Source organism: Podarcis melisellensis, assembly GCF_964234715.1.
Source record: "Podarcis melisellensis genome assembly, chromosome: 12".
NCBI classification, from domain to species: domain Eukaryota; kingdom Metazoa; phylum Chordata; class Lepidosauria; order Squamata; family Lacertidae; genus Podarcis; species Podarcis melisellensis.
The window spans coordinates 58,637,032-58,662,775 of record NC_138544.1 but is presented as its reverse complement, the minus strand read 5'-3'; the positions used below and the strand labels follow the sequence as shown (position 1 = coordinate 58,662,775).

At 50.1% G+C, this 25,744-nt stretch overlaps 1 protein-coding gene across 3 annotated transcripts; it reads right to left on the bottom strand.

The window, feature by feature from the left end:
• On the bottom strand, positions 1 to 24,491 carry LOC309353169 (zinc finger protein 783-like). Of its 3 annotated transcripts, XM_081882408.1 has the most exons (9): positions 24,436 to 24,491; positions 22,165 to 22,270; positions 21,061 to 21,132; positions 20,478 to 20,867; positions 15,241 to 15,367; positions 14,407 to 14,520; positions 13,638 to 13,754; positions 11,930 to 12,043; positions 1 to 2,199 (listed from the first exon to the last, which is right to left on the bottom strand). In XM_081882408.1, the coding sequence occupies exons 4-9, from the start codon at positions 20,850 to 20,852 to the stop codon at positions 1,178 to 1,180; spliced, it is 1,869 nt and encodes a 622-aa protein (XP_081738534.1). In that variant the 5' UTR covers positions 20,853 to 20,867; positions 21,061 to 21,132; positions 22,165 to 22,270; positions 24,436 to 24,491; the 3' UTR covers positions 1 to 1,177. The 3 variants fall into 3 exon arrangements, with proteins under 3 accessions (XP_081738534.1, XP_081738533.1, XP_081738535.1); XM_081882407.1 differs by lacking the exon at positions 21,061 to 21,132; XM_081882409.1 differs by lacking the exons at positions 1 to 2,199; positions 21,061 to 21,132 and adding an exon at positions 7,580 to 9,059.
• Positions 24,492 to 25,744: the final 1,253 nt, after the last annotated feature.

The following is a 25,744-nucleotide window of genomic DNA, read 5'->3' as shown; positions in this document are numbered from 1 at the left end:
TTTGCATTTCCAGTGTATATCTTTCCCCCCAGGTAAGCCTTTACAGCAGGATTACAAAACCAGGGAAAAATATATCTATCCAAAACCACAACACAGAATGTCCAGCCCCTAAAGGACAAAAGTTTGGGTTTTTAAAGAAACAAAAATCTATCGATGCAGGGAAAGTATTTCAGAAAAGAACAGAAGTTCCACAGTCCCAAAGGCCACGCGTTGTAGGAGGTGTCGCTATAGTCCCATTGGGTGAGGTTTCAGGCAAGGCGGGTGCCCCCACCTGGGTCCTGTGTTTTCCAGACTCCCAAAATGCTTGGTCCCAACTCTGCAGCAAGGCATCATGCGAGAACAGCCGAATAAGAGCCCCGTGGCCCAGTCTGCATGGTGAACCTCTTGGACATCTGGAAAAGAGATGAAGGAGCTTCGCTTCACAGGGTTCTGTGTGGCTTCAGAGGTCACCTGGCCATTCCAGCTGCGATTGAGAGTTTGAAACCCCGAAGATGCTGGACAGGGCTCTTTTAAACACAGCGAGACACAAACCGAGTCCTGTTCTCCACTGTTCCAGGCTTACGTAACCAGGCTGACTTTATTCACCATTTTAATATTTTACATCAAATTTCCCCAGATGTAAATCCCCCTCCCTCTTTTGGACGACCACCCTAACCCTGAAAAGGCACCCCAGCTATATCAGGGCCTAGTCCAGGGTTTGCCAAACTTGGATCTCCAGCTGTTTTTTTGGACTACAGTTCCCATCATCCCTGACCACTGGGGTCCTGCCAGCTAGGGATGATGGGAGTTGTAGTCCAACAACAGCGATTGCCTTGGAAACAAAAGAAAAGACGGCGTCGGTGGCCACCTTTAAGACTTCTTAATACTTACATTCATGCTCAACTCCCTTCTAAGCACACGTTAGCACCACAACGACCAAAGTCCCCATCGGGGAAATGCCACCCTTATGTGATTTACCATTTACACTGAAGGCGCAGAGGAGCTGCTGTCCTGCAAGGCTTGCCATGGCAGCTCAGGCTCTGCAACGGACCCTCTGCTGCCAAGGCTCGCAGGGGAGAGCCGAGGTCCGGCGAGGGATCTCTCGAGCAAGCTGGCGGCATCGAGGGCGATGCTCCCCACGCCCCTTCTGAAGGCGGGAAACCGGAAGATCGGCCTTGTGAACGGCGCAGGAGGTACATCAATGTTTTGAGAGGAGGGCGGTGGCGGACGCCGCTGAGCCACCTCCTCCCGCAGCCTCCACCGCTGCCGCCACCACCTGCGTTGGGGCGCAGCAGTGCAGCAGCAGGCGCTGCTGGGAGGAGAAGGCCTTGGGGCACTGGCTGCAGCGGTAGGGCTTCTCTCCCGTGTGTGTGCGGATGTGCTTCTGCAGGTGGTGCTTCTGCATGAAGCCCTTCAGGCAGACGTGGCACTGGTGCGGCCTCTCGCGGGTGTGGGTGCGCTGGTGCTTGGCCAGGTGGTGGCGCCGGATGAAGTTCTTCCCGCAGGCGGCGCAGCGGAAGGGGCGCTCCCCGGTGTGCGTGCGGTAGTGGTTGGTCAGCTTGCTCTTGTCCGTGAAGCTCTTCTCGCACGAGGGGCACTGGTAGGGCCGGGCGCCCGTGTGGCTCATCTGGTGGCGCAGGAGGTGGTCTGAGCGCCCGAAGCGGCGCGGGCAGAAGCGGCACGCCAGGCGGTCCTGCCCGCCTGGCTCGCCTCCTGCCTCCAGGTGGGTGCTCTGGTGGATGAGAAGGTTCACCTGCAACCGGAAGCGCTGCTGGCACCAGGGGCACGCCCAGTCCTTCTCCCCGGGTGGCGCAGGATGCGGAGAAAGGGGCTTGGCACTCTCCGCCTCTCCCTGGCAGCCCAGGCCAGGCCTCGGGAGGCTCCCATCACCCGAGGGCGACAGCGGGAGGCATCCCGGAGAGGGGTCGAGGCTGCAGCGACTGCGCCGGTGGTCCTCCAAGACTCCTGGGAAGCCGTAGCTCTTCCCGCAGTCTGGGCACGGGTGAGACTTGGCTTCGCCGCTGGGTTTCGGCCACTCGGCCAGGGCAAGTCCAACGGGGCTGAACCGCTTGTGCTCCCCCGGGAGGCTCCCCGGCCACACGGCTGGGCGAGGAGGACCCTTCTCCCCGAAGGCGCTCTCCCCAGACGTCTCGGGCCCCCACGGCTCAGGGACTCGGGGATCTCGCTTGGCTTCAGTCGGCGCCTTGTCCGTCAGGAGGTCTGCAAGGGAAGGGGAGAGTGGAAGACAAAAACGAAGACGTTGAAAATCTGGAATGCCTACCAAACCAAGATGTTGTTAGCCGCTCTGAGCCCGGCTTCGGCTGGCGAGGGCGGGATAATAATAATAATAATAATAATAATAATAATAATAATAATATGCTCTCCTCCCAAGCCCATGTTCCCAGGGTGTTTGCATTCTTGTCTCAGTGATGTCTACACTGGATGGGTCACTTATACAGAATGGAAGTTGGCAGGACCCACAAGGATGTTCTCTACAGGGACTTGGCTTCCCACTAGCAGACCAAAGATGTCTGTATACATGACATGAAGGCTTGCAACATCAACCCTGCTGTGTGGGAATCCCTTGCAGACAACCGCAGTGCATGGAGACAGATGGTCAGGTTGTGCATCCAGAGCAGTGACCATAGGAGGAATGACCGCTGGGAGGAGCACAGAGACAAGAAACGCCCTGGTGCAGCTGCAGCAGCACAACCGGACGCTTTCAATGCCCCGGCTGCAACAAAACATGTCTCTCCTGCATCAGTTTCTGCAGCCACGGCAGGTGTTGCCACCTTCCAACAGCTTGAGCTCACCCCCAAAGGAGCACTCCTCCCTTGTCTCCCAAGACAAATAATAATAATAATAATGATAATAAATTTTATTTATAACCCTCCCTCCCCAGCCAGAGCTGGGCTCAGGGTGACTAACACCAGTAAAATTACAGTAAAAACATAATAGGGGGGGAAACCCAATTTAAAATACAGGTTAAAATGCAGCCTCATTTTAAAGTAGCTGATAAATCAAAACCATAAGGGGAGGGAAACATAAGGGTCAGACTGAGTCCAAACCAAAGGCCAGGCAGAACAGCTCTGTCTTGCAGGCCCTGCAGAAAGACGTCAAGACCCGCAGGGCCCTAGTCTCTTGGGACAGAGAGCCAGTGTAGTGTAGTGGTTAAGAGCGGTGGTCTCGTAATCTGGTGAACCGGGTTCGCGTCTCCGCTCCTCCACATGCAGCTGCTGGGTGACCTTGGGCTAGTCACACTTCTCTGAAGTCTCTCAGTCCCACTCACCTCACAGAGTGTTTGTTGTGGGAGAGGAAGGGAAAGGAGATTGTTAGCCGCTTTGAGACTCCTTAGGGCAGTGATAAAGCGGGATATCAAATCCAAACTCTTCTTCTTCTTCTTCTCTTCCACCAAGTCGGGGCCAGTACTGAAAAGGCCCGGGCCCTAGTTGAGACCAATCTAACCACCTTGCGACCTGGGACCTCCAAGATGGATGCCAACCACCGCAACTGCTCCAATCCACATGCAGCAGCCTTCCCCACAGCCTGGCAACCGGCACCCCCCAATGGGGGAGGATATTGCCCATCTGATGCAGTATTCTATACCCTTGAGGGCTGGGGCTGATGTGAGTCCAAAACATTGGGACGGCTGTATAGGAAAGCCTGCAAGGCACACTGTGTCCCCAAGGGGGCACCGTTTGGAGACTATTCTTCAGACACACACCTCTCTCTGGCTATAGGAAGAGCTGTGCAGGATCTGGCCAGTGGCCCATCTAGTCCAGCATCCTCTTCTCACAGTGGCCTACCAGATGCCTATTATGGGAAACCTGCAAGCAGGATGTGAGCACACAAGCAGCCCTCTCTCCTCCTGTGGTTTCCAGCAACCAGAATTCACAAGTATTGCTGCCTCGGACCATAGAGGCAGGGCAGAGCCATCGAGGCTATAAGCCATCGATAACCGTCTCCTCCTCCATGAATTCGTCCAATCCTCTATTAAAGCCATCTAGGCTGGTGGCCATCACTGCCTCCTGTGGGAGGGAGTCCCACAGATTAACTGCACTGCCTGAAGTAACATTTTCCGCTCCATAAGACTGTGCGTCTTATGGAGAGAATGCGTGGTCCCTGGAGCCGAATTGCCCAGGGGCAAAAATCAGATCATGCTTTTTTTCTTTTCTTTTTTGAAGAGGGAAGTGGGTGTTGAAACAAAGCCACTGAGCAGCTGTTCGGCAAGTGATCACGGAGGGAGATAAGGGACTCTAGCGATGAAGGAGGCTGCCTGGGAGAGGGTAGGTAAAGACAGCAACCTTGCAAAAGGGGGAAACAGGAAGACTAAAGCAATAAGGAGAGAAATTAGAAGAAAAGGAGGAGCAAAAAACTGCTCCAGCTAAGGAAAAGACACTAAGGCAAACAAGAGGGAAGGGAGTGTTGGAAGGAAGCAGCTGATCGGTGGGATCGGGAGAGAGATAAGGGATGCTAGAGATAAAGGAGGCTGCCTGGGAGGGGGGGGAAGGTAAAAGCCCATGGATCCTCAGGATTTTTTCATTGGGTCACCCCGAATTGACCATCAGATCACATAGCACGTCCATGGCTACAGCCTGCACCAAAAAAACACGCATCCACTGTTTCGTGGGGCCGCAATGGCACAAAAGCGTGGTTGCAAAGCACGGATCCACATGGATTCTCAGGATTTTTGAATTGGGCTACCCCAAACTAACCGCCAAATCACATATCATGTCTGTGATCACAGCATGAACCACAGAAATCATACATCCACTGTTTCGTTCAGTATATATATTTTCTTGTTTTCCTCCTCTAAAAACTAGGTGCGTCTTATGGTCAGGTACGTCTTATGGGGCGAATGCATCACCATCATTTTATTATTATTTATACCCCACCCATCTGGCTGGGTTTCCCCAGCCACTTTAAGCAGCTTCCAGCAAAATATAAAAAATAATAAAATGCCAAACATTAAAAAAACTTCCCGATACAGGGCTGCCTTTATGCATGACTTTTTAGCAATTTATTCTGCTATATCCACAGCAAGCAGGGATTTGAGAACCTAGTCTTGCCCCATCCCAGCCCTAAAACCTGACATTTTGCCCCAGTGAAATCTGTGCCTGGCTAGCAAACAGAGACTAGGGTTGTATGGGGGAAGTGTGCAAATGCTTCTGAATCAGAGCATCCCTAACCACTCAATTGCAGCACCAATTTGTAGGCTTCATTCCGACTGCAAAATGTGAGCCTCCAGAGAGCCTGTTGACACTGGTGAAGTTTTTCAATGCCATTTCCTCTATCATAAGGCGAGAAACTTGCTTCCCCCGCCTTTCCTTCTCTTTCTTAAAAGTTTGACTTCTCCGGATGCTGACTTAGACCGCTAGAGACTGAACCAGAGACCTTCTACCTGCCAAGCAGGTGTCCCATCACTAAGCCAAGATCCTTCCCCCAACTTGCAACCCGTTTTTCAGACGCAGGATACTGAAACCTCCGGTGGCAGTGCAGACACTTTCCTTTCACTCCCCAAGCCCGACACACGGATGTGAAAAGGATCGAGGGGGTCTTAGGAGGCCGCAAGTTTCACATGAGCCAGCAGTGTGATGCAGCAGCAAAAAGAGCTAATGTTATTATTCTAAGCTGCATCAACAGAAGTCAAGTGTCTCGGCCAAGGGAAGTGACAATAGCTGCTCTGTTGTGCTGAATCAGACCAATCCTTGAGTCCTGTGTCCTGTTCTGGGTACCACGATTTAAGGATATTGATAATCTGGAGCATGTACAGAGGAGGGTGACCCAAGACGATAAAAGGGTCTGGAAACCAAGTCTCATGAGTTCAGGGTGCTCAGCCTGGATAAGAGAAGACTTGAGGTGTGACATGATAGACACCTTCAAGTAATAATAGTAATAATAATAATATTATTTATACCCCGCCCATCTGGCTGAGTTTCCCCAGCCACTCTGGGCGTCTTCCAATCAAATGTTAAAAACAATACAGCATTAAATATTAAAAACTTCCCTAAACAGGGCTGCCCTCAGTTGTCTTTTGAAGATATGATAGCTACTTATTTCTTTCACATCTGAAGGGAGGGCATTCCACAGGGCAGGTGCCACTACCGAGAAGGCCCTCTGCCTGGTTCCCTGTAACTTCACTTCTCGCAATGAGGGAACTGCCAGAAGGCCCTTGGCGCTGGATCTCAGTGTCCGGGCAGAACGATGGGTATCAAATGGAAGGTGTAGTAAGCTTGTTTTCTATTGCTTCAGAGGGCAGGACCCGAATCAACAAATTCAAATGACAAGGAAGGATATTCCGACTCAACGTTAGGAATAACTTTTCTGGTGGCAAGAGCTGTTTGAGAATAGAATGGACTCCCTCAAAAGGTGGCAGACTCTTCCTCTTTGGAGGTTTTGAAACAAGAGGCTTGATGGCCATCTGTCAGATTCTTTAGCTGTGAATCCTGCACTGCAGGGAGTTGGGCAAAATGATCCTCCTTCTTTGAGAGAAGCTGAATCCCCCATTAACAAAAATCCAGTGTCAAAATCTAGCAAGAATGGTTCCCTGCCCGGAGGAGTTCACGGCCTGATTTTCAAAGAAGAGCATTTCCCAATGCAAGTATCAGAAACATCTGGAGAAATCCATGGGAATGCTGCATTGAGGAAAGGGCTATCTGGGAGACAAGAGTGTCTTTAAGCCTTTCCTTCGGCCTTACCTTTAGACTGGAGAGGGCCTCGCCACGTTTAATTACAAAGAAAGATGCGTTTGACTCTGCACGGTCTCGACTGATATTGGTTAGAGTGGTACCTCAGGTTACAGACGCTTCAGATTACAGACACTTCAGGTTACAGACTCCGCTAACCCAGAAATAGTACCTCAGGTTAAGAACTTTGCTTCAGGATGAGAACAGAAATCATGCAGCAGCAACGCAGCAGCAGGCCCCATTAGCTAAAGTGGTGCTTCAGGTTAAGAACAGTTTCAGGTTAAGAACGGACCCCCAGAACGAATTAAGTTCTTAACCCGAGGTACCTCTGTATTAGCAGCAGTAATTTCCCTCCTTTCTCAAGTTACAGCAGCCACTCTGGAGACAGCCTCTTAACGTTTCAGACTGAAGCAGACCCTCTGGATGTGAGCACAATCTGCACTGCAAAATATTCTCCAAGTCTGTTTTGATGCCATGCAAGTGACTTGCATACAAGACTTGACATAGGTGCATGCCTTGGAAGACAACTTTCTGCTTGGAAACTGCTTTAAAGGTTTTCGAGAAAGTTTGCAAAATAAAGACTTAAAGCTGAAATCATCAGGTGGAATTCCCAGTGCCTTAGGGGCCAGCAAATGTGCCCTCCCTGGCTCTGGTCCCACAGGTCTGAACATGTGTAAGGGGAGCCTGCTCTGGGGCGGGGGCTTCCCTCTCCCAGGGTTCGAGATGGTATGAGGACCCCAACATGGGTGGATGGTGGCAGCAGAAGTGAGGGACTCACAGCACAGATAGCAGGGCCAGGGAAGATGCCCTCACTCATTGCTGCTGTCACCCCACAATGTCACGAAACACACGTGGTGCCCAGAAATTTCCATTTTCCCCAGGGAAAAAAACATTCACTAACCAGAACGCTGAGCTAATTTCTTTTTCCACATTTCTAGTTTATTTTTAAGTTTCCACAGACCAAAAGAAAGAAAGAAAAAGAAAAATCCGGGGGGAAAGTATATAAAAGTGTTCAGTTCTGAGAAATCAGTGTTTACAGAAAAGGTGAACGGGTGCGCCGTCTCTGGGCCAACAGTCGTCCGTCTTGAGTTATTCTGAAGTGAAAATGTCCCTCTGGCAACCGGGGGGCGGTGGGGAGGAGATAGTGGGAAGGGGCAGCTACAGTATGGTACACTCCAAACGAGACAGAAAAGACAATCCCAGAAGCATTTTTTTGTTACTACCAACGCCACTGTTTTTTCTTCAGCAACTCTGAACAATCTCTAGTCACCCATAAAATAAAAAGGTCCTATTAAGTACCCGAGAGTCTACAGGATCCTAAACTCCAGGCTAGGAGGGAGGTCTTGGAGAAGCCCCTTCGCAGCCCTGGGGGCCCAATTTCTGAGGTAACAGTCTTATTTCTCCACCCCCTCCCTCCCTGCCCTTCTTCCGCGCCTCCCTGCAGAGCCGTAGCCCCGGCGCCGGTGGGAGGGGCCCGCTAGATGAAGATGGCGTCCAGCAGGGCCTCCCGGACGGCCGTCCCCATCAGCCGGTTCTGCTCCCGCAGGTGGATCTTCTGGTGCTGCAGCAAATGTTGCTTCTGGGTGAAGCTCTTCTCGCACTCGCCACACCGGTAGGGCCTCTCTCCGGTGTGGATGCGCTGGTGCCGCACCAGATCTGAGGGGTGGCTGAAGTTCTTGCCGCAGTACAGGCAGGCCAGGGAGCTGCTGCTGCCCCGCCCCGAGTGCAGCCGCTGGTGGGTCACCAGGCTCTTCTTCTGCGAGAAGCTCTCGGGGCAGCGGCTGCACTTGTAGGGCCTCTCGCGCCCGTGCCCCTTCGGGTGCTGCCGGTAGGACGACTTGAGGTTGAAGGTCTTCACGCACTTAGCGCTGCCGTACGGCTTCTCTCCGGCCGGCACCCTGGGCAGGGCTTTCAGGTTGTGGCTCTGCTTGAAGGTCTCCTCGCAGGCCACCGACGTGTAGGCGCCGCCCCCGGTGTGGATGCGCTGGTGGAGGGTGAACTGCTGTTTGTAGGTGAAGCTCTTCTCGCACTGCGGCCGGTAGCCTCCGCCCGCCGCGTGGCTCTGCTGATGGATCAGCAAGCTCTTGTGTAGCCGGAAGCTTTTCCCGCACTCGGGGCACACAAACAGTTTCTCCCCCGGCCTCTCGCGCTGGAAGCCCGCCATGGGGCTGTGGCCCCCGCCGCCGCCAAAGCTGCCCTCTCCGGGAAGGGCCTCGTCCGCCTGGCTCTCCGGGTGCCTCCGCTGGTGCATCAGGGCGCTGTAGCGGCTCCCGAGGGAGGCAGCCCCTGGGTGGGGGCCGTGGAGGACGGCGTCTTCGGTGCACTGCAGCCCCAAGCTCTCGCACAGCGCTTTCTGGGCCTGCAGGACCTCTGCTTTGAAGGCCAGCCCGTCATCTGGTGGGTTGAAAGAAAACAGCGTTGGTGCAATGCTTCTTCTCCAAAGCAGCAAACGCGCGCAACATCCGTTTCTTAAAAACTGAGCCAGAAACCTACAACATTCTGCCCAGCTACCTTCTCCTGCCTGTTCAGAGGGAGGGTGCTTAAAGGGCCAGGTAACCCAGAGTGGCTCTGCAGGAACCCACTTTGCTCAGTCGTCAGCGCACTCCTGCCTGACCACTGCACAAGGCGGCTGCGGCCAGCGTGGCCTCTCTGCCGCACCACGTCACGAGGGTACAGAGTCCCTTTTCCACCAGGCAACGTGTAGAAAAAGCAACAAGGCAACTCTCTGATTGGTGCAGCCTGACTGGGCATTTGCACACGTTATTAAAAGTCTTATTGGAACTTATTTTAAACTAAGAACCCAGGTCTGTAAGCTGACAAGCCCCATTATGCCTTGCTCTCCATTCTACCTGAAAACATTAGAATCAAAAGAATTGCGGAGTTGGAAGGGACCCCAAAGTCATCTAGTCCTGCCCCCGGCAATGTCCATGAGCTGTTCTCCACTGCTCACGTCAACCCTGCCTGGGAAGTCCTCTCTGCTCTGGAGAGCCACAGAAGGCCTGCTCTCACCCGTCCACACTTTCAGCTCCAGGTCCCTGGACTCCTTTGTCTAGCAGGCTACAGACTACAGGGCTTGAGCTTATAAAATGTGCTTCTCTAGTGTGCACTCAAAGGGATCTTTCTGACCCTTGCTCAGTTTACACACTGCAGGTGCCCACTCCCCTGAAATTACTATATTCTTAAGTCAAAGGACAAGCAAGCACTTGCCTTCTCCCCCCTCCCCCCAGTACCCTACAAGAAAGCCACGTTCAGGGTACATTTATACAAGCAGCTGACAGTTCGAAAGAGCAAAGGAAAGCATGGAAACGTGATCAGCGCTCGCCTCCCCAGCAGCAAACGGCCACCAGGTGAGAGCAGGAGACAAGTCAGAAAGGGGGACAGGCAGTAGCTGTGTTCTTACATGAAGGGCTCGTGCTCATTCTCTCTCTTTCTCTCCCTCTTTCAGCGTCTCCTCTCAGCCTCGCCAGCCAGCCAGCTCTGCTCATCCTTCCAGCAGCCCATTTCTTTGTCCAGGTGGGCTCTAAACCAGCCTCTCCCCCTCTCCATGTTCAGAGCCTCAGTGCCCCTCCAAGTCTCCTTGCCATTCTCAGGTGAGCGGGGCATGGGGGCATTCAAGGCCAGTGCCAGAATGACCCAGGGCTGGCAACGCGCGTGCTTGGATTGCCTCCACTACAAAAAACGGCTCCGGAAAGCAGGTCTTGGCTCTCCTTCGTCATTTGCTAGTCAAACAGGACAAGCGCATTTGCCCTCCTCAAGGCTGCTGGATCAGTAGACTGAAGGCAGCACACAGGTGGCCAAGATGAGACCATCCGAACCTTTCTGAGATGTTGCTGCTTTGTATTTTTCTTTTAATGGTGCCGGCGCACTCTGGTTCTTTGTACTTTTATCGCTCTGTCATGGATGTAAGCTACCATGAGGGCCCAGAATACCACGAGGCAGGGGTTACGCTTTAACAGGAGCAGACCATTTTGCTTGCACACCATACAAGAAGTGGTGGAGGGTGGGAGGCCACACGGGTGATGTGGAGGGGGCCAACATCACAGGTAGGAGGGGCGTTGGCTAAATATCACTGTGGATATTGCAAGTGTGATTCGTTGCATAAAAGAGAAGGCGGGGGGAAGGAAGCACTCAGAATATTTTAGCCAGCAATACAGAAGACACAAGTTCATCCTGAACATTACAACAGAATTCACAGAAAGGGGGCTTGCTGGGTGGGTGGGTGGAAACAGAAGGAGGAAGGCTTTGTTCTGGTGGGACGTGGCTCAGAGGTACAACCAATGGGCTGAAGAAGCAGAGAAACACATAGAGTTTTCCTGTACTACTCTCTTCCCTGGTCCTTAGCATGGTGTGTCTTACGTTGTGGAATCATAGCAGTTGGAAGGGATGCCAAGGATCATCTATCCCAACCCTTTGCAACACAGGAATCACAGCAAGGGAATCCCTGGCAGACGGTCACACAAACTCTGTCTAAAAACCTCCAAGTAAGGAAAGTCCACCACCTTCCAAGGATGTCTGTCTCACTGCCGAGCAGCTCTTAATATCAGAAGAGTCCTTCCTAATGTTTGGTTGGAATCTCCCCTGGTTTGTGTCCTCCCCTCCAGAGCAGCAGAAAACCTAGGCTACCCCATCTTCAGTCTTATGTTAAGGTCGAGAGTAATGGGGCTAGGAAGCTCCCCTTGCCTGGGAGGCGGGCCGTGAAGCAGCAGCAAGAACAAACGCTTTCTGTGAGGCCAGACGATGCTGCCCAACAGCACAGAGTTCTACCAAGAAGGCAGCTCCTCACACAGAGGTTGCAAACTTGATACCGAGGTGGGGAGAATAATACGAAACAGTAGGTGTAGCTCAGTTACATTTTTATCCTGCTTTACACAAAGAGACCCCTTTTATGCCATAAAACATCATCACAGAGCCTTGAAGCAGAAGGCCCTGTTCCCCACTGTGGGCCAAAGGTACCCAAACACCCCATAAAACACAGCCCCCTCAAGATACAAGAAGGGAGCATTAGAGGCGCTTGGCTTGCTCCAGGTTCTGACTTCGACACCATGCACTGCAAATGCGGATTCACTCAACTGTGGCTATTTCGACACAGGGCCCACAGCCACGGGACTAAATGGGCTGGGGAGAATAAAGTTCTGCTTGGACATGTTCCTCAGGCTCAAGGGTAGCAGCTGGAAGGGTTGGCAGCCTGATCCGCTCCAAACGCAAAGCGCCTCTGCAACGTCACCGCCCCTCCTGGACCCAGGTGCGCCAGGTGCAACACTCACCAGCGCGAGGCTTGATGCGCAGCTCGCCTTCCTCCGTGCCCTCTGCGCCCTCGAGGTTCACCTCTTGCTCCCGCTTCCCTGGAGAGCCAAAGGAGGATCCGGCAGCCCCATAGTCTGTGCCAACGAAAAGAGCAGTTAGGGGGAAGCTCAACTTGGGGCAACTTAGTCTCTCTCCCCTCCCCCAACTTGCTTTAGGGCAGCAACATGGGCATCACCTGGCTGAGTCTCTGCAGGACTTCAGAAAGCACCTTAGCAGGGGGCAGGGGGTACAGATCCTGCCAGGGGGTTGGCACTGCCCTCCAACTGTGCGGTGGCATGAACAGGGCCCTTGGCAGATCACAGGAAGGCATTTTCACCCCTCGTTTTTTATTGTTATTAATTTATGAATCACCTGCTACATGTGTGTCAAGGGAATTTGCAGGTGTGTAATAACAACAACAGCAGTAATAATAATAGTAATAATAATAATAATAATAATAATAATAATAATAATAATAATAATAATAATTTATTTATACCCTGCCCATCTAGCTGGGTTTCCCCAGCCACTCTGGGCGGCTCCCATCTGAATGTTAAAAACACAATACAGCATTAAACATTAAAAACTTCCCTAAACAGGGCTGCCTTCAGATGTCTTCTAAAAGTCAGATAGTTGTTTATTTCCTTGACATCTGATGGGAAGGCGTTCCACAGGGTGGGCACCACTACCAAGAAGGCCCTCTGCCTGGTTCCCTGTAACCCTCACTCGCAGGGAGGGAACCCCCAGAAGGCCCTTGGCGCTGGACCTCAGTGTCCGGGCAGAACGATGGGGGTGGAGACACTCCTTCAGGTATACTGGACCGAGGCCATTTAAGGCCTTAAAGGTCAGCACCAACACTTTGAATTGTACTTGGAAACGTACTGGGAGCCAATGCAGGTCTCTCAGGACTGGTGTTATATGGTCTCAGCGGCCACTCCCAGTCACCATAAAATAAGCTATAATTTTAAAATGAATACAACCCCCACCCCCCCAAAAAAGATCTGTTGAAAAACTATTCAAAATGAGCATCTAGGGCTTTTCATTCAGCTGGAAAACTCTGTCGCCTCTTTATTCTGCAGAACCACATTGAAAGTCAATGTAGTAATGAAGCTAAGAAGAGGCCTGCTGGGATAAAAGGGCCAACTTCCCGTCTAGCCCAGAACCCTGTTCTCACAGCGGCCCACCAGACACCCACCATGGGAAGCCAGCAAACAGGAGCCAAGCACAAGAGCCCTCTGCCCTCTTGCAGTCGACAGCAGCTGGTGTGCGGACTGTGGAGGCAGTGCATGGCCGTCAGGTTTAGTAGTTCCTCCCCACGATGTTTCAGACCAACTATTCTCTGGCTATTAAGAGCATAGGAGGAGCCCTGCAGGATCAGGCCAAAGGGGGTCCAATCTAGTCCAGCATCCTCTTCTCACAGTGACCAACCAACTATTCAAACCATATTTTAAATTCCAGCTGAATATATTTAGCATTCATGTTTGGGGGGGGGTGTGGGTGCAGAGGAGAAGTTTTCTTAGACCCTGCTGCAAGAGTTGCATTCCTCTAGGTTTTACTTTTCAACATTTCTTTCCATTGCAAAAACTGTGATGAGAATCCAGTCAAGATTCTTTTCCGAGCGGATTTTGTATTTTCTGAAACCCTGAAATACTCTGGACAAAAACGGCCTAACCTACAGGTTCTACTCACCAAGACTGTGGTCGCTCAGAGCTGCCCTTCCTTCTGCTTTCTCCTGGTCTCCAATGACATGTGCACTTTCTCTCCCTTCCATCTGGCAGGCCAGGCCAGGCCTAAAAACCAAGGCTTCTGTTTCGGGAGACATGAACGAGAGGGTGTTTGTTCGGTGAGCCGCGTTGCACCAGGCTGCAACTACTCGCTAAGCCTGTTTCAATTTTACTCGATCACAAACCCCAAAGGAGCACAAAGATGGTCTTTCATTCTGCTCTGCTGTAACAGGAAGAACGCCAGATGCACAAGACTTCCCTGTCCTGGGCTACAGGTCTTGCGGCCCACACCACCAAGGTGAACCTCAGACATGGGAGTCCTGGCAGACCCCTCTTGAAGAGAGAGGAAAATCTCCTGCACATTTTGAAGTTAGTGGGTGGGAGTGGAGAATCCCAGTTGGAAGAAGAAGCAGAGTTTGGATTTGATATCCCGCCTTTCACTCCCCTTCAGGAGTCTCAAAGCGGCTAACATTCTCCTTTTCCTTCCTCCCCCACAACAAACACTCTGTGAGGTGAGTGGGGCTGAGAGACTTCAGAGAAGTGTGACTAGCCCAAGGTCACCCAGCAGCTGCATGTGGAGGAGCGGAGACGCGAACCCGGTTCCCCAGATTACAAATCTACTGCTCTTAACCACTACAGCACACTGGCTCTCACTGGAGATGGAAGGGTCAGTTAAGACAGCCTTGTACATCCTATTCATCCACCCAAACCCTTCTGGGATTCCAGCCGCTTACCTGGGCTGGGCTCTGAAGAAATCTCTTTCTCCTTAGGGACCTCCTCTTCCTCCACACAGGGACGTTCGCCTTGCTCAATCCGAGACAGAAGGTCAGGTTTTGCAATTGCGTAGTCTGTTGGAAAAAGAGAAAACACAGAACACCCCTTCAGCCCACTTGCTTTACTGAACAGGATTAAGGGAGATGCTGGCAGCACTACCGTACCCACTGAAAATTCACCGCAAGGAACACGCTAGATGACAGGTGCATCATAGAAGATACATGAGCAGGTCCAGAGGTGCTTCAGAGCACAAAGGAAGGGCAAAGTGGGGAGGTGAGGAGAGACTGAGAACGTATCCCTGAACAGGCAGAAGTCATGGAGATCGTGGAGTTCAGCTACTTCCCCACAGTCACCCCTGCTTTGTATTGGCTGTTTCCCAGGTCCTGGACACTGCAGAGCATTCCAGCACAGTTTCCACACCATCACACAGCTTATCACTTGCAGAAAATCAAGCAGTAATCCCCAAATGTGGTTAACAGCAACTGTGCGTTTACACCAGCCCACCATTCAGCCCATCTAGTCCAATGCCCCATTCTAATCCAACATCCTGTTCTTACACTGGCCAATCAGATGCCTGTTGGAAACCCGAAAGCAGGACCTCAATACAAGAGCACTTTCCCCTTCTGCAGTTTTCAGCAACAGGGATTAATAATAATTTTATTATTTGCACCCCATGAGGGAGTAGATGGCAAACACTTAGATAACAGATGAGGTAGATATTTTAAGAAACCACTTGAGCCAGCCTCATGACTTGCATCAGCAGCTAATAAAAAGAGCAATAACCAGTTCTTTACCCAGTGAGACCAACGACTCGTAGTTGCTCTTCATCATGTTTTTGTAGAGGTCCTTCTGCCATTCATCCAGGTTCCCCCATTCCTGCTCCGAGAAGTAGACGGAATTGTCCTCAAAGGTCACCGGCACCTAGAATCACAGCAGTCGCAGACTTAGACCTTCTAGGGTGAGTGCCTGGCACTTACCTGTGTCCCTTTTCCCTCCAAATCCATCACCTTTTGCAGGGCCAGAATGTTACTGCTCTGGTCTAGAGAAGCTGAAAGGGTGCACAGCCTATCGCTCCCCACAGCAAGCAGACTCACCAGCTATTCCTATGCTCCCCTCCCCGACCAACATTTAGAGATTTGAAGAAAAAAAACGGTATGAAGCAAACTCTTATTATTTATTTAACATACGTAAAGAGTTCCCATGAAAAATCTCAAAGTGATTTCACAATACAATAACACCATATGCAATACACCTGCATACATAAAAGCAATTTCAAATCCAATCCAGATACGGACAGATAAATATCTCCACCTAGAAACTTTGTTGAGTTTAGCTTTTAAGAAGCAATCTAGCAACTACCAGATTCAATGCAATAGCTCCATTTCCACTGCCTGTCTGTTACTCTGTAAAGCTCTGAGCAAAAAGTTGGCACTTCAATATATAATAATTTAGGTAGTGCAGGGCCTTTTAGCGTCTGGCCCAAAGGTGGTGACAGAACTGATGGTAGCAAAATGATTATTTGCAAATCATTTTGAGAATAAAATCGCTTGCATCTGCTGGGACCCTGATTCCACTGTTACAGCAGATGAATCTCAAGAGTTACCCAGAGCACTGTCTAGTCCTATTATGTTGGATGAGTTTCAGTTGGTAAGGCTCAAGGACGTGGGCAAGGTGCTCGGATCCATCAGGTCCATCACCTGTGCTCTGGACCCCTGCCCCTCATGGCTGAAGACTAGCAGGGAGGGACAGCTGACTGGGCCAGGGAGGTGATTAATGCAAGAGGGGGTAGTCCCTGCCTGCTCGAAGGAGGCACTGGCAAAACCACTCCTCATTTATGCTCTACTCCTTTTCATCTCAGTAATTAAATGGATGAGAGCCTACAAACTGAAGCTCAACCTAGAGAAGACTGAAGCACTGTTGATGGGCGGTTCCCTAGACCGAATGGATGGGAGGCTACCTGCTCTTGATGGGGTTACACACCCTCTGAAGAGGCAGGTATGCAGCTTCTGGATCCACTGCTGTTGCTTGAGGCTTAGGTGGCCTCAGTGGCACGGAGCACCTTCCATCAGCTGCACCCCAATATGAACAGGTATAGCCTAACTTCTGTTGCCTATGCCCTGGTAGCCTCTAGGATAGATTACTGCAACGCGTAATATGTGGGGCTGCCTCTGAAGATGGTTCAGCTGGTACAAAATTCAGCAGCCAGGGCAAGATGGTGTGAGCATATAACACTGATCCTGAACCAACTGCACTGGCTACCAATTGGTTTCAGGGCCGAATTCAAAAGTGCTGGTCTTGACCTATAAAGCCTTAAGAAGCTGAGGACAACAGTACCGCAAGTTCCGTCTCTCCCCATATGAACCTACCCAGACCATGAGCTCATTATCTGAGGCCCTTCTTCATGTGCCTCCTCTGTAAGAGGTCTGGAGCGGGGCCTTTTCTGCAGTAGCTCCATTTGTGGAATGCCCTTCCTAGGCTCACCTGGCATCTTCATCACATACATTTAGGTGTGAGGCAAAAACATTCCTCTTCTCCCAGGCCTTTGGATAATTAACCTATCTATGGTCTTCTAAACTGTGTTGGGGGTAACTGTTTTTGTTTGTTACTATGACTATGTATTTTTGTGCTTTTACGTTGAAAACCGCCCTGTGATCCTAAGATGAAGGGAACTATAGAAACTGAAGAAACAACTACAGGAGCCCCCCCCAAAAAAAACAACAAGCCAAGGGGGAGCAGAGTTTGAAAGTGGGTTTCACAGCTGACACATACAAAGTTGCCTGGGTCTGTCTCATCATCACCCTCTGCCCTATGGAACCTACCGTATTTTTTGCACCATAACACTCACTTTTTTCCTCCTAGAAAGTAAGGGGGAATGTCTGTGCGTGTTATGGAGCGAATGCCTACGGGTGGCGGGGGATCTGCTGCAGTCCTGAGCAGAGGATCCATGGTTCCCCTTCCTTCCCTCCTCCGTGGCTCGCTTTGAAACAGCAAAGCGGGAGAAGAGACGCTGAGTGGGGAGGAGAGAGGGACAGAGAGCCTGCTTGCTTTAAAGGAGCAAAGCGGGAGAGGAGAGGAGCCGCTTACATGAGTGTAAGCGGCTTCTGTCCGGTTGGCTCCTTTAAAGCAAGCAGGCTCTCTGTCCCTCTCTCCTCCCCACTCAACTCACTAAATAGCATTATTAGCAGCATCCTTCTCCACACACCCCTCGCGTACTCCTTTTCCCTTGAGTGCTTTTCCTTCCCTCCCCACTTAAAACGTGGTTACAAAGCATGGATCCACATGGATCCTCAGGATTTTTGCATTGGGCTACTCCAAACTCACTGTCAGATCACATGTCTGTGGCCCACAGCATGAACCACAAAAATCATACATCCACTGTTTCGTGTTTTTTTTCTTGTTTTCCTCCTCTAAAAACTATGTGCGTGTTATGGTCTGGTGCGTGTTATAGAGCGAAAAATACGGTAGTTATCTTGAGTAGAACCTGAATTACCAGGCTGTACTTTTCAGGTGAATTTTCTAGTCCTCATGGTTATGGACATACACTTGGTAATAATCAGGTAGCATTGGCAAAAGGCTTAGGTCTCCACAGGGCAGGTATGTCATGACCTACCTGCTGACCCAACGTTGCTCTTTGACAAACATTTCAAAGTTCTACACAAAACCAAATTCAAAGCACAACCTATAAGCAAATTTGCACCACTGATACTGAGAGCAGAAGCTGAATTCTCTTGGGATTATCAACCCAGAAGCAACCCACCCAAAGAAGACCCCCTCCCGCCCAAATCCAAACCCTGATCCACCAGGCTTTCAAGAAGGGAAATGGAATATTTCCAGGAACAGCATCTATCTCAAGTCAGGGCAATGATCCTATCTAATGAAGTATCATTGTTTCAGGTAGCAAACCATTGCCTGTACTGTAGTGGATATCAGAGGAATGGCTGACCGGGAACATGAGGGCAATTCCATTCCTGCATTCTGCCCAGAGCCACTAAAAGTGCAACTGAAGCAATAGAGCTCAAGACACCTCCTTCTAGAGATTTGGCTGGTTAGTCTTAATCAGTCTGTTAAGTCTTAATTGATGTGAAAGTCACTTTGGGGGCAGCTGAACTTCATCAGTGCCTCCAAACCCATCATTTTCCTCGAAAGGAAACTGAATTGTACTGACACCTTTCCCATGCATAGGTATTTTTTCTTTTTTTAAAAACCATTGGTTTATATTTTAAAAATTGAAGATGTTGTTTTCACAATATAAATGTAGGTGGAAAGCAATCAGAGTTTCCCCGAGTATAAAAGGAGTATCTTTTATCTATCACACTGGACCCGTCCATAGAGTCCCAAGTGTGGGTGGTGGACTCCAAAGACCACCTTGTCTATTAGCTCATGGAATAAAACTATACCACTGAACTGCAAAGTCACCCTCACATTCAGGCAACCTTGAAGCTCAGGTCTGTTTAGTCGGTTTCTCTGCCAAAGCATTTTGCAAATTGTAACAATACTACTCTTGTGCTGAACCTCCATTTTTACTTTTCCAATATTTTGCAATTACCTGTCTTGCAGCCACAAATAAAAAGGCAGCATATCTTTAAATGGTACCGTCTCATTCTTCCCACGAAAAGTTGTTAAGAATGCCCACGAAGGTCATTTGTCAACTTGTCAACTACTTCACCACGTTCCAAGAATACTTCAAACTCTTTAATTTTCTTACAACCCCCACCACATATGGATACATGTACCTAATCCTGAGCAATCTTTCCTTCAGCATTTGGATTGACGCTTCTGGGGTGCAAGGTACCAAGAATATTATGCATTTTTAGACATTCTCATATATATTTGCAGTCTTAAATAGCTTGTTGTTCCAAAGGGCTTTCCATTTTTTGCTGAGATATTCCTGCACCCAGATCTGTCTCCCAGATCCCCAAAGCTGGTTTCCAGTTATATTCACCTTTTCAAGTATTGTATATATTGCAGCGATTAGGGGGTAAGATATTCATAAAGCTCATTTGACATTATAGCATCTTACCCTAGAAGTTTGGGTGGGAAGGGGGCATGTCCACAGGCAGGCATCAGCCTTTTATCCTCTTTGGTGAGCTACTGCAGTGACTTAAGCACTCTCTATGCTATTTAACAGCTCTCACAACAATTCTTTGGGGTACCTGAGAATCTCAACAATCACATCTGGATCACATTACTCTATTCGTTGATAGAGGTTAGGGGGAAAGGACAATAAGAAAAGAGTTGTCCATAATTTCCAGAGCTTGGGGGACCCACTAGCTGAACAGAAAACAAGTTTCCCCACTAGTTTAGAAGAGCAAATAAGGCATTTCTCAACTATTCCAATAATGTCAAACAGCATCTAAGCATGCAAGATGTGCTAAGGAAACACTCAAACTGTGTTGGTGTCTCCCCCCGCCCCCCAAAAAGCCCTCCACAAATCCTCCCACCTAACACTCAACAGTAATGGAGTTTTGCCAGACGTTATCTAGAATAAGGTAAATTAAAAACAAGAACTCCAAACAGCAACCCAAAAAACAATGCAAGGATCAAAGCCGGAAAGTAGTGAGAATCAAGGCATGGCAAACCTCAATGCTCTGTTGTCACACAATGCAAGACTTAAAAATAAATACAGACACCATATTAGCCTCCCTGTGGCTGGCATAACTATAATCTTGTGCAGATTTTGACACTGTTCGCTTCTTTACTGTGGACGGCATATTGGGGGCCATCCACAGAACCACACACTTCTCCTCTCTCCATCTCCATCCTTTGACAGCCTCCAAGCACAGTTCGCCATCTCCACCAAAGCCAAGTATAGTTCTTATCTTAACCGAGTTTTCAAGACTTTGGGCTCATGAGCTAGTTGTTTGTGGCACACCGACAGCCTGAAAGAGTTAACCTTTCTACTTAACAAAAGTTTTGCTGGCAGATGATCCGGAAGGCAGCCTTTAATAATAACACATCTTCAAGTCTGAGGAGCTTTTCACAATGCTGTAGAAGGGGGGGAATAGAGCGAGTGTCCCCCAAGTACCCTTACCTTGGGGGTTTCCCCTTTGGAGCCTGGAGGGAGCCTCAGGATCCAGAAGTTCTGATTCTTCAGCAGGTTCTCCATGTTCTCTAGCCTCCTCTGCAGCAGGCCGTACTCCTGGATCAGCGTCCCCAGAGCAGTCAACTTGCACTCCATCTGGTTGCCAAAGTCCACCACGGCATTCTCACAGTCCACGTATTTCTTTTCGTTGGTCACCATCCGCCGCTCCAGGTTCAGCAGCCGTGTGGCGTGAGAATCCACCTTCCTCTCCACGGCTTGGATTGCAGCCACCACCGTCCACAGAGAGAGCTCGGCCATGTTCTGCTTGGCATCTCGGACAAAATTCTGTTCGGGCTGCGAAGGCGCCGGCTGCCGGGGCTCCATGTTGAAACACTGAAGCTGGTTACAAAAGGAGAGAAGAACAATCAATATAGTCCATCTCTTTTGGCTTGCTGTCTGTTCCGTCCCAAAAGCACAAGCAAGTTAAGAATGCAGGAAACCACGTTATACAGCGTCAGCCCATACAGGGCCACCTAACTCAGGATCACCTTCAACAACCAGCGGAGTTTCAGGAAGTATCTCCTTTCCCTACTTGCAGGTGCTGAGGGTTGAACTGCAACCTTCTGCATGCAGATCAGATGCTTGGTCATTGAGCTACAAGTCCCTGTGAGATACCAAAATATTATAACAATATTACAGGTTTTACATTTGAGTTTGTGCTTATAAGCCACCTCAAAAGTGCATCTTAGGGCTGCATTAATGCAGGCTTCGCCAAACTGGATGCTGACTGGGGCTGACAGGAGTTGTAGTCCAAAACACATGGAGGGCACCAGGTTGGCAAATGCTTTGTTTGTGGAATCCTTAGGACTGGTTCTCACATACACACCCACCGCCCTTAGTTTTCTGTAACTACTAGCTACATTTTACACCAGAATGCTTTTAATGCCCACTAGGAATTTAGTTTTCTCTGCATTCTAGTTTTGTTTATGTGCCGCTTTATCACAGTGGTTTACAAAAGTAAAAAAAAAGGAATAAAACTATACAAGAAAAGCATAAAATATTAGGAAGTTAAAAATGAAAAAGTTAAAAACAAAGATCAATAGCCCATTGCGGGGGATGTACTCCTATTTGCCTGCATAGGCCTGGTGAAACAGAAAAGTTTCCAGCAGGCTTTAAAAACTTGGCACAGAAGGCGCCTGCTTTTTTTTAAAGCCATTTGATCTAATTCTCACCTCTGAGACTAGTACACTGATGTAAATGCTATTATCTTCTGGATTTGCACTTCTGCCAATTTTGCAATAGTTTTTAGCTCAAAAAAATAATGACACCAAAATGCATTTTAAAAGTACTATTTTAAGATAAAATGTTTAGAAATGCATGCAGAGAAATAAACGAAGTATTTTAATATGGTTTTTTACATAGATTCTTAAAAACAAAACAAAAAACCTGCAGAGAACCCCTGAGCCATACCAATGGTTCACCCAGACTTGTATTGTCTATTTCACTGCTCTTCACCTGGTGTGTTTGGACACAGAAGCGAATAGTGTCCTGGCCTAAGCTGGATCTTACCAAAAGCATCCCATTTTCCTTTGTTATTCTTGCTGTTCAGGGGTTTTGGTTCTTGAAAAGAAGCAGAAATACAGAGAGGAAGAGAACAGAGAAGTAACCATGTGCAAAGAAAACAAAACTCATTTACCTGGAATACTTGGTAAAAGAGATAATTTCAGTAGGTGCAGATTTCTTCCTTATTACATGACAGCTGCACCTGCCACAACTCTCCCTTCTATGCAACTTGGCTGCATCTGTGGGAGAGAAGAGACACCAAGGTCTGCTCCATCATTTCAGTTCAAGTCATTTGCCATGTCTTACCCCCATGCACATCCCTGCAGTGGCAATTCTATATGTGACTGTAGAAAATGTGTAACATTGCCTAAGGATTTGTAAGTGAATTAATTTTCCCCTCCTCCCCCAAATCCCATTTTTAATAGTATTTTGTCTATTAGGATGAATGTATTTGCTGTGAACTTTTTTTTGCAGGGGGTGGGAAAGAACCATTAAGAATATTGGCAGAAAAGTGTTATATAAATTACCGTAATTATTTTAAAGAATTCTAAGCCACTCTGCATCCAAATGGATGGATCCCAAACTAATTCACTTAAATAAGTCAACAAGCAAGCAAATAAATAAATAACTACAAAATCCAGGTCTTGCTTTCCATCTGGTCAGCCTAAAGCAGCCTTCCTCAACCTGGTGCCCTTGATATATTATGAACTAAAACTCTAATCAGCCCCAACCAGAATGTTCACATGTACTCTAAAATACTTCGGAGGGCACCAAGGTGAGGAAGGCTGTCCTGGGAGAAGACAAATTGTTCAAAGGGGATTCCATCCTGCTGGTTAGTTAAGGGTCCAGAAAAAACTCTATATTAGTGACAAGTTTTCAAATTAAGAGGCTGTTTATTTCCAGCCTTGAGATCCTGCCTCTGCATAAGAACCCTGCACTAAGCCACAGCCCGCCTCCAAAAAGGGATGTTAGCTGCAACTCCTCAGGCCTGCACATCTGGGCAACGTGCACTTCCCCAAGAAGAGATGAGTCTCCCATCAAAGCAGAACACTGAGGACATAACCACCCTTTCCTTGTGTCCTTCAGAACCCCCATTATACAAAAATAAGCACATCCTTCTGGACCTGGAAGCTGCATGGAGGGAGAATCCCTCCTCCACTATAACCCCCCCCCCCAAAGCACACTGACCAAGAGCCTCCCACCCCCTCTGTGCCATGCAGAAACAAGCAGTCTTTCTAAGCACACAGGGCAGCATTTCTCTCTCTCTCTCTCTCTCTCTCTCTCTCTCTCTCTCTCTCTCTCTCTCTCACACACACACACACACACACACAGAGCTTCCCCTCCCAGGGATGCTCCTAACCAACCTTTCCCAACCCCCACCCTCCCTTGCCAGGCAGAAGCAAGCAGTCATCACACACACACACACACAGAGAGAGAGAGAGAGAGAGAGAGAGAGAGAGAGAGAGAAACCCTCCAAGGCCAACAACACTTTCTCATGCACACACACACACCCCACCCCCTTCCCTGCCTCCCCACCTCCCTCTCCCTGCAGAAACAGTCCTCTTGTTGTAAGCTATTTTCTGGCTTACAACCATCTTGCACACTTACATTTACAGACACACACACAAGCCAGTCCCTCTTAGGCCAAGAGCATTAAGCTCCCTTTCTCTCTCTCTCTCTGTCTCTCTCTCTCTCTCTCCCTCCCCCTCCCTCCCTCTCTCATGCACCCCCTCCCCCTCCCTGGCTCCCAACCTCTCTCCTCCCTCTCCCTGCACAAACAGTCATCTTGCACACACACTCACACACACTCTCTCTCTCTCCAAGGCCTACAACGTCGCTCCCTCCCTCTCTCTCTCTCTCCCTCCCCTCCCCCTGGATGCTCCCCTCCCCCCTCCCAGGAGCCCCGCCCCAGCTGACAGAAAAAACCAAGGCGGCGCTTCCATATCTCCCCTCAGGGGGAAAAAAACCACACACACACTGCCAACCTCCCCCCCCCAATATTCACGCCCCCCCACTCTTTCGAGGGGGCCCCTCCCCAGAAGGCCCCTTCAGGGGGCTGGGCGTGCTGCCTTTCCCTTTCTCCCCTGAGGGGGAGACCAGACCAGCCTCACCTCAGGCGGCGCCCCCTCCCTCAACGACACCCCCCCCCGGCCAGGGCCTTTTGTCTCCCCTCCCCCTCCCCGGGAGGAAAGGGGGCGGGGCAGGCGAGAGCGGCCCAATCAGGCTCCGTCTATTGCAAGGGGGGGGAGGGGAGGGCAAGACGAGGCGGCCTTCTGAGGGGACGCGCGGCGGGGCTGGGGGGGGGGCTTCTGTCGGGGCGGGGGTCCCGGGGTGGGGGGCGTAGTTGGAATGAGGGGGGTGAGGAAGGGACGGGGAGAGAGGAGGAGGAGGAGGAGGTACCCACCAGAGCCGTCTCACTAACACGGCTGCCGCGCATGCGCGGTCCTGTGTTTGGAAAAAAAGTGAGGAAACAGCGGCACGCATGCGCGCGGCGGTCAGGAGGAAGCGGAGCGGGGAGAGGAGGAAAGAGATAGCGGTTTCCTGTGCGCTGGAGGCGCCGCAGCGCCACCTGCGGAGGGAGGAGTTCATGGCAAGGGGGAGACAGTTCGCTTTCTGCTGGTTGCTGTTCCCTGGAGGGGTGCGATGGGAGGAAGGCCCTCCCCGCTGCTCTAGGAAGATAAAACATAAGCAGAGGCCAGCTGGATCAGGCCAGCGGCCCATGTAGTTCTCACGCTGGCAAAATATCCCCAGGAACCAAAAGCTCTAAATCAGTGTTTTCCCAACCTTGGGACTCCAGCTGTTTTTGGACTACAGTTCCCATCATCCCAGACTACTGGTCTTGCTAGCTAGGGATGATGGGAGTTGTAGTCCAAAAACAGCTGGAGTCCCAAGGTTGGGAAACAGTGCCTCTGGAACTGAAGTCTAAGAAGAGCCTAGAGACAGCACCATGCCAACAGCCTGGCCAGGCCAGCCCCTTGTTCTCACGGTGGCCAACCAGGTGCCCCAAAGGGAAACCAGCAAGCACTCCCTCCTGTGGCTTCCAGGAACTGAGATTCAAAAGCGTTGTAGTAGTTATCCAGAGCCCTCTCCTCTTTCATGAGTTTCCCCAGTCTGCTTTTAAAGCCATCCAAGTTGGTGACCTCACTGCTTCCTGTGGGAAGGAGTTCCACAGATTAACTATGCACTGTGAAATAAGACCTCCTTCCCAAAATGAGACTCCTGTAGCAGCAGAGAGGTTCTGGGCAGCTTTTTTGAGCCAGCTGCCTGTCAACGCTAGTCCCAGTGACCCTGCCCCACTGGCAGCCTCTGGCCTTGCACTGGGTGTCTTTGAAAGGGGTCTTCCCTGCCACATCTAGGTTGGTGGCCATTGCTGCCTCCTGTGTCACCCCCACTTGTGATTCATGGCAGTTGGTATTCAGAGACATGCTGCCTCCGGCCGCAGAGGTAGAACATAAATCATTCACTGCTAAACCCTGGCCAAGCAAAGCTATACATCCTTCCTGTCTCCCATCAACACTCCAGAGGACTAAGGAACTGGAGTTAAGGAAGTATGAAGCCGCCACGAAGCTCCTCACTCCTTTACTTCACCCTCAGAGGCTCCAAGGAAGAATTGGTTGGCAACCTTTTCAGTATCTGGAACCTCATAGCACCACCATAGCAGTATATGGTGTCTTATAACATCCCAGTTTCTAGCCCTCTTGATCACAAGTTTT